Source organism: Ambystoma mexicanum, chromosome 1q (assembly GCF_040938575.1).
Source record: "Ambystoma mexicanum isolate Mex_15411 chromosome 1q, UKY_AmexF1_1, whole genome shotgun sequence".
Taxonomy (NCBI): Eukaryota; Metazoa; Chordata; class Amphibia; order Caudata; family Ambystomatidae; genus Ambystoma; species Ambystoma mexicanum.
Window position 1 is genome coordinate 984,635,281 of NC_090922.1, and position 17,889 is coordinate 984,653,169.

Below are 17,889 nucleotides of genomic sequence, written 5' to 3' on the forward strand. Positions count from 1 at the left end.
CTACTCTTTCTTCTCCCATCTTTTCCTACCCCATGGGAAGAAATTCTGTCGCATGGCACACCCTTACGTTTACTATCCAGTTGGACCCAGAGGAGTCTCCCTTCTAGAGTGACAGGTGCTCTGTAGAAGGTTTTCCTCCCTGTATAGGGGAACGTGTTGGATCTTCTCCTGTTCTAACATTTCCTCCCTTTAGGTAGATGTTTCTCCGGACTCTATTTCCAGTTTGATAGTATCTCACTAGATTGAGCGCAGAGGATACTCATACAAGATGGTTCAGCCCTTACTTCCTTATTTTGCCCATCCTGACTTGGCTCTTTTAATGATAGTATGGTGAGATGATCAATCCTATTCAAGGGGCAATGTCTTGCTGGGTGACCATACTCTCTAAAAGAAAAACATAACTTCTGATCTAAAGTAGGATATGGGGGTATAATAGATGGCATATCTGCATCTTCATCCCGTATCATCATTACATCAAAACCTGGTCCACTACCTTTAGGTTTATTTGGTGTCTTAGATTCCTGTGAACCATTGATTGGTGTTGCTGGGGTAGATGGCTCTTGCTCCCCCTGTTCAAAAGGGCATCCCCAAAGCAATCACCAAAGACTAGACTGCAGCGTTGGTTTGCCAGTCCTAGTCATCTTTATTGTTTATTGTTCCGGCCCTCTTCCTCACCTCAGTTGTTGTCAGATTGGTTTTCGAACAATACTGAGAAAGTTGATGTTGGACTCTATTGGAAGTAATCATCACTGCTCCCTTCCTCATCCAAGTTGTTCCCTATGTCATGTGGGGTAATATTGGAAGTGGAGTTGGCAGGCGGTTGAGGGAGAATATTACAATAGGCCATTTTATTTTTAAATGTGTTTATTGGCATTTAGAATACCAAATATCCGGTTACATTTTCCTCTAAGCTGCAGCTATACACATGATTTCGTTTACAGTTCCAGCCTAGAGCCAATACATTAACATAACAGATTTTAACAACAAACAACTTCTCCTTACATGCATGCTAAGTCATAGCCTAAGTAGTGCTGCTATCAGCACTTGGGTACAGGGATCGTCGAGGGACCAATTGCCTTACCCATGGGCCTTATACATACTTATCCGGGGAGCACTGGAGCACCAGGGGCCAGAGAGAGAGTGGTGAGTTCGAAGAAATACAATAGGCCATAAAGGCTTGGGGAAGGGAAGGAACATCCCTACCAGAGAGTGGGGGTTATATGATTTTTCCCAACAATGCCATATTGTTCGCCTGGAAATCACATCCCCCCATGTGATCCTCTCACGTATAGCTGCCGTCCCCTGGCCACATGGGAAGAGGCTATTCCAGGGAAAGGAGTGATGACATTGTCAGATTCATAACACAACCAACAAAGTACTACAAAACTACTTCAGCTCCATGGGAAATGCTGACTATGAAAGTTTCATGACTCATGATGCTAAACAAAAAGAAGATGAAATGTTGGATGTATTTTTTGTCCGTGTGCGTCATTTGGCTTTTATGTGCAATCGCATAAGCGAACAAGATGAAGTACAAGTGCGCGTCAGTCAGGGTTGTTTTTCTATCAAACTGATGAAACAAATTTTACGAGAACCTGTCATCACATTTACCGGGATGCTGAAACTGGGGTGATGACAAAAGCTAGCTAAGTAATGGGCCACAAGAATTGACTTGGCCCTCAAGACTGTCAAAATAGAAGAGGCCCAAAAATAAACCTGAAGTCAAATACATTCTGTGGTGAGCAAGTCTAGTCTGAATGGCCCCTGGGTCTGATGGAACATTTGCATACTGTGCGAACATGCTTCCACATACACCACATGTCTGGCCAAAGATCATAAATGTGGGTGTTGTGGCAGAGTAAACAATTTTGCCAGGGTATGTCTTGTCCAGTTTCAACAAAGAATGAACGAACCATGGCCTTCATTAGCGAGACAACGTCCAAAAGTAGCTCAAGCATTCACTTTGCAAGAGATGGTGGACGAAAAGGAACCCGAGGGTGAAGGTAATTTTTTTTTATTTCAAGTGTCCTAGGGGCCTGAAGAGGTTAGAAAAGACAGCCATGTTGTGCAATCAAAATTCTAGGAACTAAAATGCCGACACTAATTGTCACAAGGGCATCAGTGAACATTTTGGAGCTCACCCATTTTAACGCATTTGCAAACCATGCCCACTGAGAAGTACGAAGTTCAGAATATACACCTTCGGGGGTTCAAATCCAATTCCTCTAAAGGGGTCTTTTGTTTCTGAAGTACAGCATAGATCCCAGATAATCAAAGCACGTTTTTATGTTAGGGCCATAAGTAAAAACACTCTTTTCAGATGCCAAGCAGCTGAAGCACTTTGGATTGTAATTTTTGCATACAGGGTGAATATGGATGACATAAATAGCCTGATAGGCAGAAAGGGCAGGCTGTATCAAGCAGTAGGATGTCGAAAGGGGAACCCACACAGCTCCACATTGACAATACCGTTCCACCCATAGCTCAACACAGGAGAGTACCATTTAACCTAAGAAGTAAGGTGGAGAAGGAAATGGGACAAATTGGTATCAGAAGATAGCTTCGAGATAATTGATGATCAAAAACCTTGGGTGTCCCCAATTGTCATGGCAGTTAAGGACAAGCAGCCGGGGGTCAGTGAGAATATGTGTGAACATGAGGCTGCTGAATAAGGCAATCAAACAAGAGAGGCACAGCACCTACGCCATAGTGGATGTCACTACCAACTTACAAGGGCCTGTATTCTTTTCAAACTTGATTTAATACCGGATACCGCCAGGTGGTGTTACATTCTGAGTCAATTTACACAACAATCATCACCAGACAGAATGGGTTTACCGAACAAGTAAGTATTCCAGTAAGTATTTGACTAAAGCCAAAAAACTGGTTTTCAACCAAAATTCAGCCGAATACTTACTCAAAGCCGAAGTTCCATTGTCCTATCAGAGTTCAAAGCAGCAGCTGTAAACGATTTTGAATGTGTTGTGAAAAAGAATGACGTGAGCACTTGACGTGCACCTCCCCTGTTTATGTTTCCCTATGGTCATCCCATGTCTAGCATTGCCTTTGCCTTTCAATAATGCCGTCTCACACTGCCTCATTCAGTTAACACTTTGGGCCTCATTACGAGTTTGGCGGTAGCATTCTGATTGGCTCTCGCCGGGTCCTTACCCGGCCGAGAATCCTTCGATTCTCGGCCGGGACTCCAGCTGCCTTGTCCTCGGCGGCGGGGCGTGGCAGCCCCTCAGCCAATGAGGACGCTCGAAGCGGGTGAGAGGCTGCCTCCGCCCCCGCTGGGGACTCGGGTAAGCTTCTTTTTTTTTTTTCTTCCCTCCCTCCTCCCTACCTTCTTGCCCCTGCGTCCCTGGTGGGGGACGATGGCAGCCTCCAGCAGTGTGGAGACTCTGCGCCTCCACACAGCTGGAGACTTCCATCGTCCCCTGGCAAGGACGAAGGCACGTTTTTTTTTTTCTCCCCCCTTCCTCCCCCTCCCGCCCTCCCAACCCCACTTACCTTCTGCTTCTTTTTTTTTCAGGAGCAGACACTCTGGGAACAATTGTGTTTCCAGCGCGTCTGCTCCCGAAGGCTGCCATGGAAAGAGAAAACGGACTCCCGTTTTCCCTTTCCCGGCGGCCATTTTCTTGTTTTTTTTTTTCTGTCCCGAAACGCTGCAGCTTTTCGGGACAGAAAAAAATGCTTTTAATGCCCCGGTCACGCATATAATGCGGGCCGGGGTACTAATAGCAATATGACCCTCGCGGTGGGGGCATTACCGACTCTGGTAATTCCCCGGGGCCTTCGTTAACTATTCACGAATGGTGCCGGTGCATCCGGCCTCCCGATTCCCATTGAGTCCAATGGGACTCAAATGGGAATGGGGAGTAATAATTTCCAGCGCCCGGGAATGGGCAATTACTGGGTCCGCCGGGGCTGTAATGCCCCAGTAATTGGCCATTGCCAGGCGCTGAAAAAATAATGACTCTGGCGGCAGCCGTTCCGGTTTTACCGGCACGCCTACCGCTGGAGTCATAATGGGGCCATATGTCTATAAAACAAATTGCAGAGGTTTCTGAACAGGATTAATGCTTTAAAACTATTGTCCAAGCAATTAGGAGTGGTGAGTATAAGCAAGTACTTAAATCTCTAGAGTTGAGTAGCCAAAGAAGTATTGCAGAAGCTGTGGCAAACAAAGCATGAGCTGACAATAGCTCCTGGAAGGGCTACCATTGTGAGATACAAGAATTGTCATCCCTATTGTACTGATACCCTGGGTTATTCAGCTGGCCCATCATGGTCATCATGGAGCAGCAAAAGGAGCAGCAAAAATTAAGGCACGCTTACGCTAAAAAGTGTGGTTCCCACTCTTGTAAAATAAAGTTGAGGAGTACATAAACCAGTGTCTATGGTGCCAGGCATCATCAATAGCACTACAAGTACATCCCATCCAATCACCAGAGAGGAGCTGCAAGTCGTGGGAATGTGTTAACGTTGATTTTGGATCTACAAGTGCAGACCATCAGTTCCTTGTAGTAGTAGATCAATGGCCAAGGTACCCAGAAGTTGAGTTTGTTACATCAATGGCTCCCAGCACCATCATTCCAGCATTCAAAGCAAGGGTCCCTTAGCGTGGGCAGTGGTGTTGTTACAGACAGGGTCGGCTCGCCGATGAGGTTAATATTACCATTAGCACCCATGTAGTTCTCTACACGGGTGCTAAAGGAATTTATTTTGTTTTAAAAAAAAGAAACGTACCTTTGTTGTACGGCTTAGCGCTGCGTAGTGCAATGCTGCTGTCAGTGAAGTCAGTGTCACATGTTGATGACTAGTATGATCGTCTCCAGTGTGCTCATAAGACAGATGTTGCGGAAGGCATGTCCGAGTTAGAAGAGTGGGTGTAGTACCGAATTGTCCTAGCCAATTTGGTAGCATGCAAGTTGTGAGGGGGGCGATGTATGATGCAGTGGAATTGGGAGATGGGCTGAGATAGGCACTGTGTAACATCTGTATCGTGCTTGGTGCTACTCCCCGAGACAGATTGCTGAGCAGGGAAGGTATTGCCACTGACGGTACTGAAAATGACCATTCTGCATACTCACCCACAAACTCTGAACTGAACACAACCATACCTGTACCACAACACTGAGCATACACACTTGGCAACACCCGACATGAAAACAAGCCATACACAATCATACCTGAACACCACATGATGGCTACCAAATGACAATGCCCCAACGCTCAGTGACCGCTTCTCTGAACTGAAGCTGACAACAGCACATTGAAGTTCTCCTGCTCCTCTCCCTCTCAATCCCACTGACAAATTGCCACAACACTCCTTCCATTGAAGACCCGCCAGAGCGCCAAGAGACCCTGCAAGTGGAAACAGTGTATGTTACAAGACTTATTAACATTAACATGTCTGAGTAATGATGCCCGGCAGTGGTGTTGCCTGTGACAGCGGAATCTCAATGGTCAGTCTGTGCATGCATGCCCCATGTCTCACCACAACATACATCTCATGGCCCTAGGTGGCCTAGTCTACAGAGTCAGTTCTCCCCACCCCTTGCCTGTGAGCCATGCTTCAATGTAGTTGTAAATATACATGTTCTCACCCAACATCCAGGTCCTTTGTCCTCCGTGATGCACCATGTAAGCCAGCAGGGTGCTGGTGCTAGGACCATGGAGTCGTGCGTTGATCCTGGGAACCGGGCACAGGAGTGTGTGATTATAAATGGTGTCCGAAGAGTATTGGAAACTTCTGTCCAAGTTCATGGTCCAAGTTCTCCCTAATGACTGAGTTCTACATGATTGTAGATTTAAAGTACTAGAATAACAATGTGTGCTCTTGTACGATCAGTACTTTTTGACAACAGTGTGTGATGTCAGATTGGTGTCACAGGTTACCTGGACATTGAGGGAATGGAACTGCTTCTGCTTCCTGTAGACCTCCCCTGAGGTGTGGGGGGCACCAGCTCTATGTGTATTCAGTCCAATGCTGCCAACACATTGAGGATGCCCGCAATCGTCCTGGATAAGGGTTAGGAGGTCATGAATGGTCTCCCTGTTTAGGCAGTACAGGGTTTGTATCTGGCTGTCTGTGAGGGCCCAGTGTGTTGACCTTGTGCAAGGGATCACAGCACACCTATGCCTCACCACCTGCATCAACTGTATGGGCATCCTCATCCTCCTTCTTTCCCTGGCCTCCTGTCGCCACTACTGCTGCTCCAGCACCAGCAGTTGGCTATCAGCATGGAGCAGCTCCAGGTCCCGGATAGCAGCAATGACTGGCAGCATGGTTGTGTTCAAAATGTTCTTGGTGAAGGTGTGGCCCTAAAGTATTGTTCCTGTGTGTATTGGGTGCACCTGGGTTGACTGGGTGCACCTGTGGCCTTATTTCACTCACCAGTGTACATTTTCAGGCAGCTCTGAGGTGATGCTATCTCCGCCTTGGTTTTGCCAGAATTTCCAGAAATTAGCTGCCAGTATTACCAGCAAATCCGGTCTTGTAATACCATTATGCCGGTATTACCGGCCCAGTTTTCAGGGCTGCCGACATTGACTTTGACAGGCGCTGGTGATTCTAGGTTAAGTACCATAGGCACCGGTAACTCCAGTAAAAGTGTTCCGGCAAACATAAACTTTGCTGGACTGGTCAAATTGCCAGTAAACGGTTTTACCAGCACTTTTACCGTTTTTTGACCAACTTGTAATGAAGGCCATTGTTACAAGGGGCACCGTTGACATTGCGTATTTCAACCTCCAGTAGCCTCTGCCCCAGGTGAGTATGCTAGACGCATACATTCTACATATACCTGGATGCTTATGGTTTACAATACAACAAGTACAAAAGCGAACCTTTAATGTTGTCAGTGGGATTGTCAAAATAATTTATGAACTAATTTAAAACACAGCTGCCACTTTTGCTGATTGGAAAGGGAGATTGAATAACTATACCTCACGATAATGAGTACTACAACAAACAGCACTTATTTCACATTGTAATGCAAGTGAAAGGAGAAACAAAGAACCATTTTGTTAAGGGTCTAAGAACATGGATTAAGCACTGCAAATGTAACCAATACTCCCAATGGTAAAGCCATACATTTGCAGGTGATTGCAGGCTGTGAATCCTCTACCTTCCAGACCAAGCTGTTGCCAAAACTGTACGTGTTTTCACCCCTACATTTTTCATCCACAAATGTTTCCGTTTTGTATTGCCACTGTTTTTACATTCAGAATAGCAACCACTTGCAACCCCCCCCATTAATTTCAACACCACCCCCACCCATCCCCTTGAAAAAATATGATCCCCTTTCACCACACTTACTATCTGCATTTTAAAAAAAAAGTATATATGGTAGGTGAATTTATTGGTGCTAAATAGTCTGCTCTGAAAAAAGTGTGTGGTGAATATTCTGCAGTGAAATTACTGGGTACATGCACACTAGATGAAATACTGGACATGGCACGGACGGCCATAGCCGGTCACCTGCAAATTGAGACTATGGATAATTCATAGTAATACAGTCGACACCAGCACCACAACATGAAGTAAGTATGGTCACACAGTAGAAAAACACCACTTTACAAACATGCGTGCTGCTCACCAGAATGCAGGAACATACACAGTTCATGTAAAATAATTACATATTCTCAAACCCATTTCTGCCTACGTGTTACATTGCGGTCGCAGCGTCGCGCTGTTGGGCGACGCGCATGCCCATTCCAATATAGCAGCACCCACGGTGCGTGCGCCATCATTCCCAAGAGGCACCAGATATTTAAAGGGCTCCTTAATCCATGCCGGGTGTGTCACAACACTGTGGATGGTTCCTGCCTGCTGCCCGGCTCATTCTGCTGCTGCCTTCTGGTGTTCTGCTGTTCCTTCCCTGGCTCCAGCCTCCTTCCCTTCTCTACCCGAATTACCGGTTTCCTTCCTGCCGCCTTCTTAAAGTCTGCTGCCTGTTTTACAGGTTCATATCCAGCCTCCTTTACCTGTCCATTCTGCAGCACTTCTCCTGAACTCCTTCTCCAGCCTACTTACCTTTCCCTTATTTGTGCTTCCGCCATTGCTTGCCTTGTCACTTACCTCAGGCCACTTTCAGACCTTCTGCGCAACAGACATCCACAAGGTAGCACTTTGTCAACCATCAGTGGACCCCTGAACCACAAGTGTTGTCCATGGGTTTTTGCAGTCCCCCATGTCACCTCGTGATTGTGCCATCAACACTAAGGTGGCTTCTGGGACCGGCCACCCTTACCTTTGTAGCACCTCCCTTAAACATAAGGTGGCTGATGAATTGCGGCCCGCCCTTAACAGAAGGCTAATAGCATCTTCGAGCAACAGGAACAACGGATATGTATTTGGTTCTATGTTCATTCATCGCCCTTTTTCGTTTCGCTGCACTTTTTGCCAGTTTTATTTTGCCGAAAAGGCCATCTTTTTTTTTATTTGGGGAGGAGGGTGTCACCAAACCCCCCTCTCCCCATTATGTTTTCTATATACACGACCCCACCCTACCCCTTATATGCCCTCCCCAACCCCCCAAAAAATTCGATGATCTTTTTCGGCAAAACATTTTCTGCAAACTGTGCCGCGAAAAAAAAAACGAATAAATAAGACAGCCATTGAATATAGTCCAGTACTATTACTAAAAATCAAAGGATTTTTGTTAGAATTCCTAATAGACACTGGTTCTACAGTAAATGAATACTCCAAACTGCCAAATCCTCCAAAACTGTGTGAATCTGAGGTTCACATCCTTGCTTGGCTTGTCTGTATCCTTGCACATTTACTTACAGTGATGGCGCATATAAAGAACATGCTTCTAAGGTGGACATGCCATCAGAACAGAAACCCACTATGGGTGCATTCTCAGTTTCAAAACCGCTATAAAAATGGTATTTTTTCCCAAATATATATTGCTTAATGGCAAACCAACAGTGCGACAAAAATATTGAGATTCTTTTCCCCCTTTATTTTGTGGATAAGGAAAATAAAGCATTGTCGAGTGAAATTGTGCATGAACATTATAAGGACATTCAAAGACAAGTATGGATGAACTGTGCATTGCAATGGAAGACATTTTTCCATTCTGGATCTGACAGGCATGTTTGCAGGTTCATGCAAATTCCGAATCAAGTGATAAACAAGAAAGATATCAGGTCTCGAGAATAACGGATATGATACACCTTTTTAATGTTTCTATGACATTCTCAAAGCTGGATCTAAATAAAGGGCACCACCACTCGGAACTAGACGAAGAACTAGTACAATCTTTCAGATATGTTACAAATGTTGCCTCTCACCTTGTCCTCTATCCCTACAATTAATCTTCAGCAGTTCATCTGCAGCTGAACTGTTTCAGGATGAAAATCTCAAGGTCATACATCATATGCCTAAATGCATCAACTATAGTGATGACATTGACCTGTTCGGAATGTCTCAAGAAACATCTGAAGCCGTGCTTGAGGAGGCAAACCTAACCTTAAAACAGAGAAAGTTGTGAATTTGGCAAGCACACACTAAGGTTTTCCCAACATATCTTCTTCGAAAAGGGAATAGAACCTGATCCCGAGAAGAGGGCTGTTCTCACGTCGGCTCCTCATCACCAGAAGCTATCTGCGTTATTCTCCTTTTTGGGAATGAGCAGTTCTTGTACCAAATACATTCAGGATGTAACCTCCATTAGCGCTGCACTTCATCCTCTAACGAAGCAAGATCACAAATTTGACAGGATATCAGAATGTCAAGCAGATTTTGAGCAAATTGGACAGCGTGTCTCGACAGCTGTCTGTAATGCATATTTTGAGCTGGACCTATGCATCAAGGTTATGGCAGACATAATTTGCACCTTACAGCATGTAATGGCAGTTTTAAAAATGACCAGCCTGCAAAACCAACCTTCATGGGACACAAAGAGCCTCTATTATTGATGACATATTGATTACAGGGCGGGAATGAGGCAGGCTGATTGATTGAGGTTTTGGATATATTTGACAGTGATCACAGGCCATTTGCAATTATGTTCACAGGGAATATTGATGCCATGGTTGCCACTAATTTCATAAAAGAAAGCCACCCAGTTACAGTAATGGGACACGCCTGTGAGCACGTCAAATGGTCTGTGATTCTGGGTAGAAATATCAAAGGCCTTGTATTGCTCAATTTTGAATCATTTGGCCATAATCTGTCACGAAGGGGCAGCTGCATGTGAAAGTATGTCCGAATTTCGTGAGATACTGGCGAACATGATCCTTAACCAGCCGCTGAAATAAAGAGCAAAAAAGTTAACAAGATTGGCTGGCTTGATGCGGCCTGCAGGGCAGCTAAATATGAGATACTAATCTACGTGAGAATGGGTCTGAGTATTGACAAGGCCCACCTCAGATCATTAAGACTTAATTACAAAACATTGTTATTGAGTAAAAAATAAAGATTTTAGCTCCAATCGCTGGGAAGCTCTCCTTCAGGCTCATGTGGAAGGCGACAGCACCACTTACTGGAAATTGAGCTCTGATGACGAGCTGAATGGAGACAATACAATTCATTATAATATCCCAGCTGACGTATGGCTGAGCCACTTCTCAGGTTTATATAGTGCTACCAGGGAGATGATAACACCCGAAGTGATAATAAATGGAAGTGAGCTCTGCAGGGGGGTGTTTTGCACCTAACTGTGGAGGAGGTCCAAGTGGCTCTGTGTTCACAAAAAAGTGGAAGGGCCCCGAGCCCAGATCAAGTATCTTCAGACCTATTTAAGGACGAAGTGAAGATCTGGGGACCAACTTTATTTAAAGTGTTCAATTCCATTCTGGACACAGGCCTGTTACTGGCATCATGGCTAAATGTGGCTATAGTCCCGATGTACAAGAAAGGAGGCAGATAATCTCCTGCCAACTAGCACCCAATCTCCCTCCTGGATAGTGTAGGAGAAGATTTTCGGCAAGGTGATTCTCTGCCCCCTTCAAGAATGGACCAGTAACCACACTGTCATTAGCGATTTGCAGGCCGTGTTCCAGCCAAATAAGAGTACTGTCGACTAAAGCTTTAGACTGTTCCTTCTGATCCTGAAGCACACCGTACTAATGAAATCTAGATTGTATGCTGTGTTTCTGTATCTCAGGACGGCTTTCAACGATATCTCAAGTGGAAGATTACGATGAGGAGAAATGTCCCAGCTTGTCTACTGAATATAATTTGTTCCCTCTATACACGGTATACCGCAGTTGTACGCTATGGCTTAGCGGGTGAGGTTACACAGCCATTCAAGGTAGACAAAGGGGTCAGGCAGGGGTGTGTACTCGCCCCCATCCTCTTTAAACTGTACATTCAAGAGGTTATCAATGCCCTTTTGTTAAGGTGTCAGGACTGTACAAAGATGGGCTCATACCCGGCTCTGTTTTACGTGGATGACGCTTTGATACTGGCCCCCTCCACACAGGGTCTGAAGGTTACATTGTATGTTTTCTTAGATAAATGCAAGGAACTGGAGCTAAGTCTGAACATTGGGAAGACAAAGATAATGGTTTTTAACCCACTGTTTAAGAAGCGTATTGTCTTGCCCATAGATGTTGATGGGGTGAGACTAAAACAAGTTACGTTTTTCGATCACTTGGGATGGGAACTCGGTTCCACAAATATGGTTGATGGTCAGCCCAGATAGGTACATCTAAAACTAGCCTGGGAAAATACAGTAGTGCATGATAGTGGGTCCTTGATCCCTGAACTGGAGTTATAGAAGAGGCAGTCCATCCCAGCATCTATATATGGAGCTGGAATCTGGGGTTATGACAAGGTCAAAAGTCTACTAATTGTAGAAAATAAATTTCTCAAGCAATTGCTACTACTTCCACAGAGTGTACCATTGGCTCTAGTACATATAGAATTGGGCTTTCAAGAGTGTGGGGACTTGCTCGCTTTTACTGGTCGACTGTGGTCCATCAAGGGACTCGAAAAATACCAGGAAGCTTTGAAGCATATCCTGTCTCTCGAGGGTGCCAAAAATCTGTCATTGGCAAGACACGTGAGGAAACTGCTGCTAGAACTTAATGAACCCAGAGCTTGGGAACATCTTGACACTATTGTGAAGGCTGACCTCCGTATGCTCAAAGAATTGGTACGCACAGATGCATACAATCGATATTAGACAAGGCTATTCGCCTAAAGTTAGGCCCAGAGTATTTAGCACATAAGGACCTCTAAAGCTTTGAAAAGTACCTTGATGTAATCACTCCACCTTTTGAACGATCTTCATATGTACGCTTTAGATTGGGGACTTTACCACTGGTTGCTTTTACGAAATTATGTAGTGCCCGGAGGGCACAGAGGTTTGTCCCTTATGTGGCGTATTAATGAGGAAGTACCTCACTTCTTTTTTATATGCATGAAGTTGCACCACTTAAAACACCTCTACTTAAGACCAGTAATAATGGTTGCTGAGATTGTTACTATCAGAATGGCCATGAACCTCTGTAGAAGCACTGAAAATGTTCCTGTGGTTTACGCAACAACCCGCTTCATTCATAGGGCATGGCCCTGTAGAGCGAAACTATTGAAGCAGGTAAATAATAGCTCAAATTGCGTTAGATTATCATGTGACCCGCTTCTATATCTCGAAAACAGTACTTTATGTTTTTAGCCAAGTCTATTAATTTATTAATAAGTGATTGCCTGTAATTCCCCTTTTTATGATAATTTTACTAAGCTTGATTGTGACTCTTTTAAAGTTCTTATTAACCTATTTTAATGTAATCCATTATACAACACCGATAGAATGATTATTTATTGATTACATATGTGTGTAATTTGTAAGTGCTTTATGGTGAATACCGAATAAAAGCATTTTTGATGATGATGATGGACATCAGGATCAGAGTCATGGGAGCACAATAGAGAGCAGGCTCCAGGTTCCCACGTGAATAGTTTTCTTTGCGAGCAGGAGCCTGAACACAACTGAACAGGCTGACTCAGGCCTAGCCTGTGAACATTATTATTGTTCCCAGTATTGAAAGTCATTCACTGTGATCCCTAACCACCAGGCTCTAACTTTTATTACAGCAACCCAGGAGCAAAGATGCCTCCTCGGAGAGCCAGGTGGGGACTGCAACAACGGGAACATAGATTCAGTATCATTCACAAACCTGGCAAGTCTGTGAACCTAACTGATTAATTGTGCTGGTCTCCATTACAAATACATCGTGAAGTATCTTATGTAGCAGAACGTTACATCAATAGCATTGTTCAACATAGAAGGCCTGAACTACTACCTTTAGATGTGATTGAAAAGGAAACCAAGGCTGGCCCAAGGTTATCTGAAGCGCATTCAATCAGGCAAGTGTAAATGCGTAAAACAAAGGTCAAAGACAGAAACATGGAGTATCACAGTTTGCGCACCCTAGCTTTAGTGAAAGATGAATTGACTGTGTCTGAGTCTAACATTCTGCTCAAAAACAATAGGATAACCATTCCTTCATCCCTATATCACAAGGAAAAAGCATTAGCGCGTGAGGGACATAGAGGCATAGTGTCCGCAATGACTGCTACTCCTGAAGGTGTGATTCCCAAACATGGACTCCCTGCCCCGAAGACAACTTAAAGATATGTCTGATCTGCCAAAGTATTGTTCTTCATACTGTCCTTGAACTACTGAAATGTCCCTTTTTTCACTGCTGTGTTGGGAAATTGCAGTCCACTTCTTTTGTCCAAGAGACAATGCATCACATGTTTGGGGTCATGTTTTGTTCAAACTTGATGAATTTTCAAGACACCCTGAAAAACAACTGGTTTCATCCACAGCTGCATTGTTGCACTCAAAGAGATTTTTACACTCGAGGGAGTCCCAAAAACAGTTAAGCCTGACAGTGGTCCACCATTTACTGGTAAACATTTCTGACTAATCAGAGAATACTCATAGGCCCAAATCATCGGCTGACGCCAATATGGCCTCAAGCAAATGGTGCAGTGTAGTGGTTTATGGAAGAGGACAGTGCATAACAAAAGAAAATGATTGTGCAGGCCCTTTGTTAGCTATTAAGGGACTACCATAATACATTCCATCAGAATTAATGTTTGGGAGAAAAGTGTGCACAAGTCACCCACAAATCCTGTGTGCATCAGAATGCCATGCTAATGATCAGCATGTCACACAAAGAGATACGTTGCACAAGGAAAACATGAAAGAGTATGCAGAGAAAGCTAGACCGTCAGAGATTGCTGTGTTCGATGTCATACTGGTGCGAGAGTCCAAAATTCAAAAAGCATTATCAACATGTGATCCTGAGTCCAAGGCTGTGCGAAGGAGTAAAAAATAAAATCACTAGAAACTCTTGCATCTTCAGGAAAACAAAAGACCTTGCTATACAGACATCTGACGTTCGAGTACTGATGAGGGATATTCAAATGGTCAGATAACAATTGCACTGCAGAAATTAAAGTACCACCTTATGTGTTAGTGACTGACCAACCAGAGGTTCGCTCTCGAAGAAGGATCAGCGACCCGTCAGGTGGATTGAGGAATTGGGCTTATGGGGGGGTTCATGTTTCATGTTTCTAAGACCATGGAGGTTGCCATGTCTTATGTTCTCATGGTACCGGTATTTAAAAGAAATTGGAAAGGGTAAGCTTAGAATGTGGAAGTGTATGCAATGTTGGGGAGCCTTTAAAGTCTGGCGGCAGAAAGAGAAGTAAAGAAGCACAAATACGCGTTCGGCTCTATGTCTTTCATTCTGTTCCTGCATGTATTGGAACATTGAACCCTGTGTGGCCAAGCGGCTGCAAGGAGACCTTGGTAGAAAAAGAGGGAGAACTACAGCAGTCTTCTATTTCAGGACCTCCTGATGGACAAGCGCACAATGTTCCCAAAACACCAGAGGACAGGGCAGAGCTCAGTGTTGCCCAGGGAAAAAATAACTGAGACCATTGTTTAGCCGCCTGCTCTCTTCCTCATTTGCCATCAGCGCTCCCTTGCACATTTTCCACCAGCCAAAGTGGACCCCAGAGCTCTGAAGCTAGCCACCTCATGCGCTAACATTTGAGAATTGTAGAATATGTATTGCTTTAAGATTTCAAAAACTACACTATATTAATGTAGACGTTGCTTGGATCAAAAAACATACATGGCAAAATAATGCTCCACCAATCGATTGAAGAAATATAGGATAGAAAGTCATCAGTTTATAAAGCAAACTCAAACTTCTTTTGACAACATATTAGGAGTCTATGGAACACATGAATGTGTTGTGTGCTTAATTCAGAATATAGAGCATAACAAAAGAATGTTTATAAACATATTCAGACATGGAGCAATGACTCCGTGTATCATATGAAAGCACAGGACTTTGTTGCTAAATCGCATCTGGGTCATGCTACCACATCATCCCTTCTTTTTGTGGCATCCCTTTCCATGAACATTATTATTATCTTCTCTCCAGCCATACATGTGTTTGGGTAGGAGGTTGCCATGTGAGTCCGTTTTTATATTTCTTTTATTGGCCTTGTCTGTTCTTTTCTGTATACATTGGGGAGTCCCTTCTGACCCCACTTTTATTTTATTGAAGTCTCTCCACCTGCAAGGCCCTTGCTCATGTGCAATACAAATCGCCCCATTCCCTCAACCCCACACTTAGATGCTTGATTCAACGAAGCATCATGAATGATAGGCAGGAAAGGAAGACTTCAAAAACTAGGGCACAGTAAAATGATCAGCTACCATTAAATCAGCAACCTATGCTTAAATCTTCTGCAATAGAAGTTTAAAACGTCAAAAAATACAAATAGCCAGGATATCTGCATAATTCTTTTAAGAGAGCATTTGATTAGTGTGTCAGATGAGTTGTACTCACTTTTGTTGTCACGCTCGTGGCATCAGATCCTGCAACTGCTTGAGTTGCCACATGGCCTCGAAAAACTGAATTCACAGAGTTAAAAAAGCTGGATTTTCCTGCTCCAACTGGCCCAATCATTAAAACACGACTGCGAGAAATGTTGTTTGCCGATGGTTTATAATTCATTGCCAGCTCAACTAACCTCTTCCTTTCCCTGTGACAACAAAAACATGTCGGTTACAAATCACAAGTAAACATAAAATATTAATTCTAACATAATGCACTATAGGAATTTGTGAGAATGCTCTACCCTTCCAGGCATTAGAGAACTAGAAGTGACTGGCGGTCTTGCTAAGTGAGTCAAAATGCAGGTGACTAGTTCAGTTTGTTGTGGCAGGGTAACCAGAAGGTTTCTCTGTGGGGTATTGGTGACAATAATACATCCAAATCAATTCAATTAACTATACCAAATCCATCAGCAAACAGATTTATAGATGAAAAAACTCTTTCAAAATGTGAATCATAACTCAGGTGGTAGGGATCCTGTATAGGAGAAACAGTGTGCATATTAAGATGCTAAGTGGAAGTAGTTAGGGTTCGATTCTCTATCAGAAAATAGGTGAGAACTTTGCATTGACTTGCTGGTACTCGAATCGTTTTTTACTGTGTCGACATAAAGCATAGACTAGCTTGGGCAAGAAATGGAGGCTTCATCCAACTGGTGTTCTGAACTAGCCCAGTAAATGCTTCCCTGATCTGTGAAAATGTGAATTTCTAACATGTGAGTGAATATCAACCTTGCATTAGATATGTGTGTTTTCAATAGTGTCCTGCTGTCATTTTATGAAATGTAATTTAATTGTAGAGAAAGCCGTTCTGTATAGAGTCTTACAGCTGTAATAGCTTGTGTACAGAGTATACAAGTCATGTCTGGCATGCCATTTACACTGATGAGGGGAACACACCACAGCCTGTGTTATTAGGGCAGAGGTGTGTGTGTGTGTCAGAATACACCTGAAAAACATTCAACAAACATGTTTTTGTGTTTGAAGCCCATGTGCTGGCTACAATGCCTACAAGCCATGGCCACAGGTGCGTGTCCAAAGGTCATGGCTGGAGACCATGTCTAGTGGGCAGTTCAGTTAGGGTCATTGTGACTGGTGCTAGGCCAAAGGGCCTGATACTGCCATATGCATGGTACACCAATACCCAGGCGCCATGTTCATCAACCATATGAAGTTGGTACTGCACACCCAAAACACAATACTACAATCTACTTTACCCACATGGCATGGCCAGCAGCAATTGCCTGGTAGTACATTAAATTGAACCTATGTTCCTTGCACAATGTCCAGAGTTCATTTGAGAAGAGTTCCAGGTAAGTTCACATTTTCATTGGCACACATGGGAGAAAGTTACAGGGTTATCTGCTTCAGTTGAGGTATGTTTGACGCCACACAGATTCTGTGATGGGCAATCCCAGGAAAGACCACAGGACATCCTGAAGAAGTGTTCCAGAGGAGAGACGAGGGACCCAGAGGAAGAACCAGCATAACAGGAGGACCCCCCAAATAGAAGTCTCTAGAAAATGTTAGAAAGTAAACATCCTGCTTGCTCAGCAGCCTAAGTTCACTGCGTATGAAGCGTTAATCCGATTTGTAATACATACAGCGTTAACTTGAGCAGTCCAAAGGCATAGCCCACTATTTACAACAACCCTACGATCTTGATACGCCGAGCTTGAGAAACACTGAGTTTGTGTCCTTCTCTGGTGACATACTTTGTATGACTCATTTATCGCTGCCATTAACCTCTCTTTATATCATACGTTTTGTTTCTGGAAGCCAGCATGCTCAGAGCGCACTCAAAAGGAGACATGTTTAATGTGCTCTTTATGGGCTTGAACAAGATTCAAAGGCCTGTTTTAAATAAACTACAACAATTCCAACCCCGGCGTGCTGGAAAGTCAGGGACTGGTAAGGAATGGGAACAAGGAAGTACCGGCACAGTTAATAACGGTTTCAGTGCTTCCATGACAGTCTGCTTACCGTGGCTGCTGTGTCC

The 17,889-nt window shown here is 44.0% G+C and overlaps 1 protein-coding gene across 3 annotated transcripts in view; it reads right to left on the bottom strand.

Moving 5' to 3' along the window:
- The window catches only part of LOC138539841 (interferon-induced protein 44-like), a 354,668-nt gene that overhangs the window by 183,867 nt on the left and 152,912 nt on the right, over window positions 1-17,889 (bottom strand). For all 3 annotated transcript variants that reach the window (XM_069641638.1, XM_069641639.1, XM_069641640.1), the window contains one exon: window positions 15,844-16,039. In XM_069641638.1, the coding sequence (XP_069497739.1) occupies window positions 15,844-16,039 (196 nt within the window). The remainder of the gene's footprint in view (window positions 1-15,843; window positions 16,040-17,889) is intronic.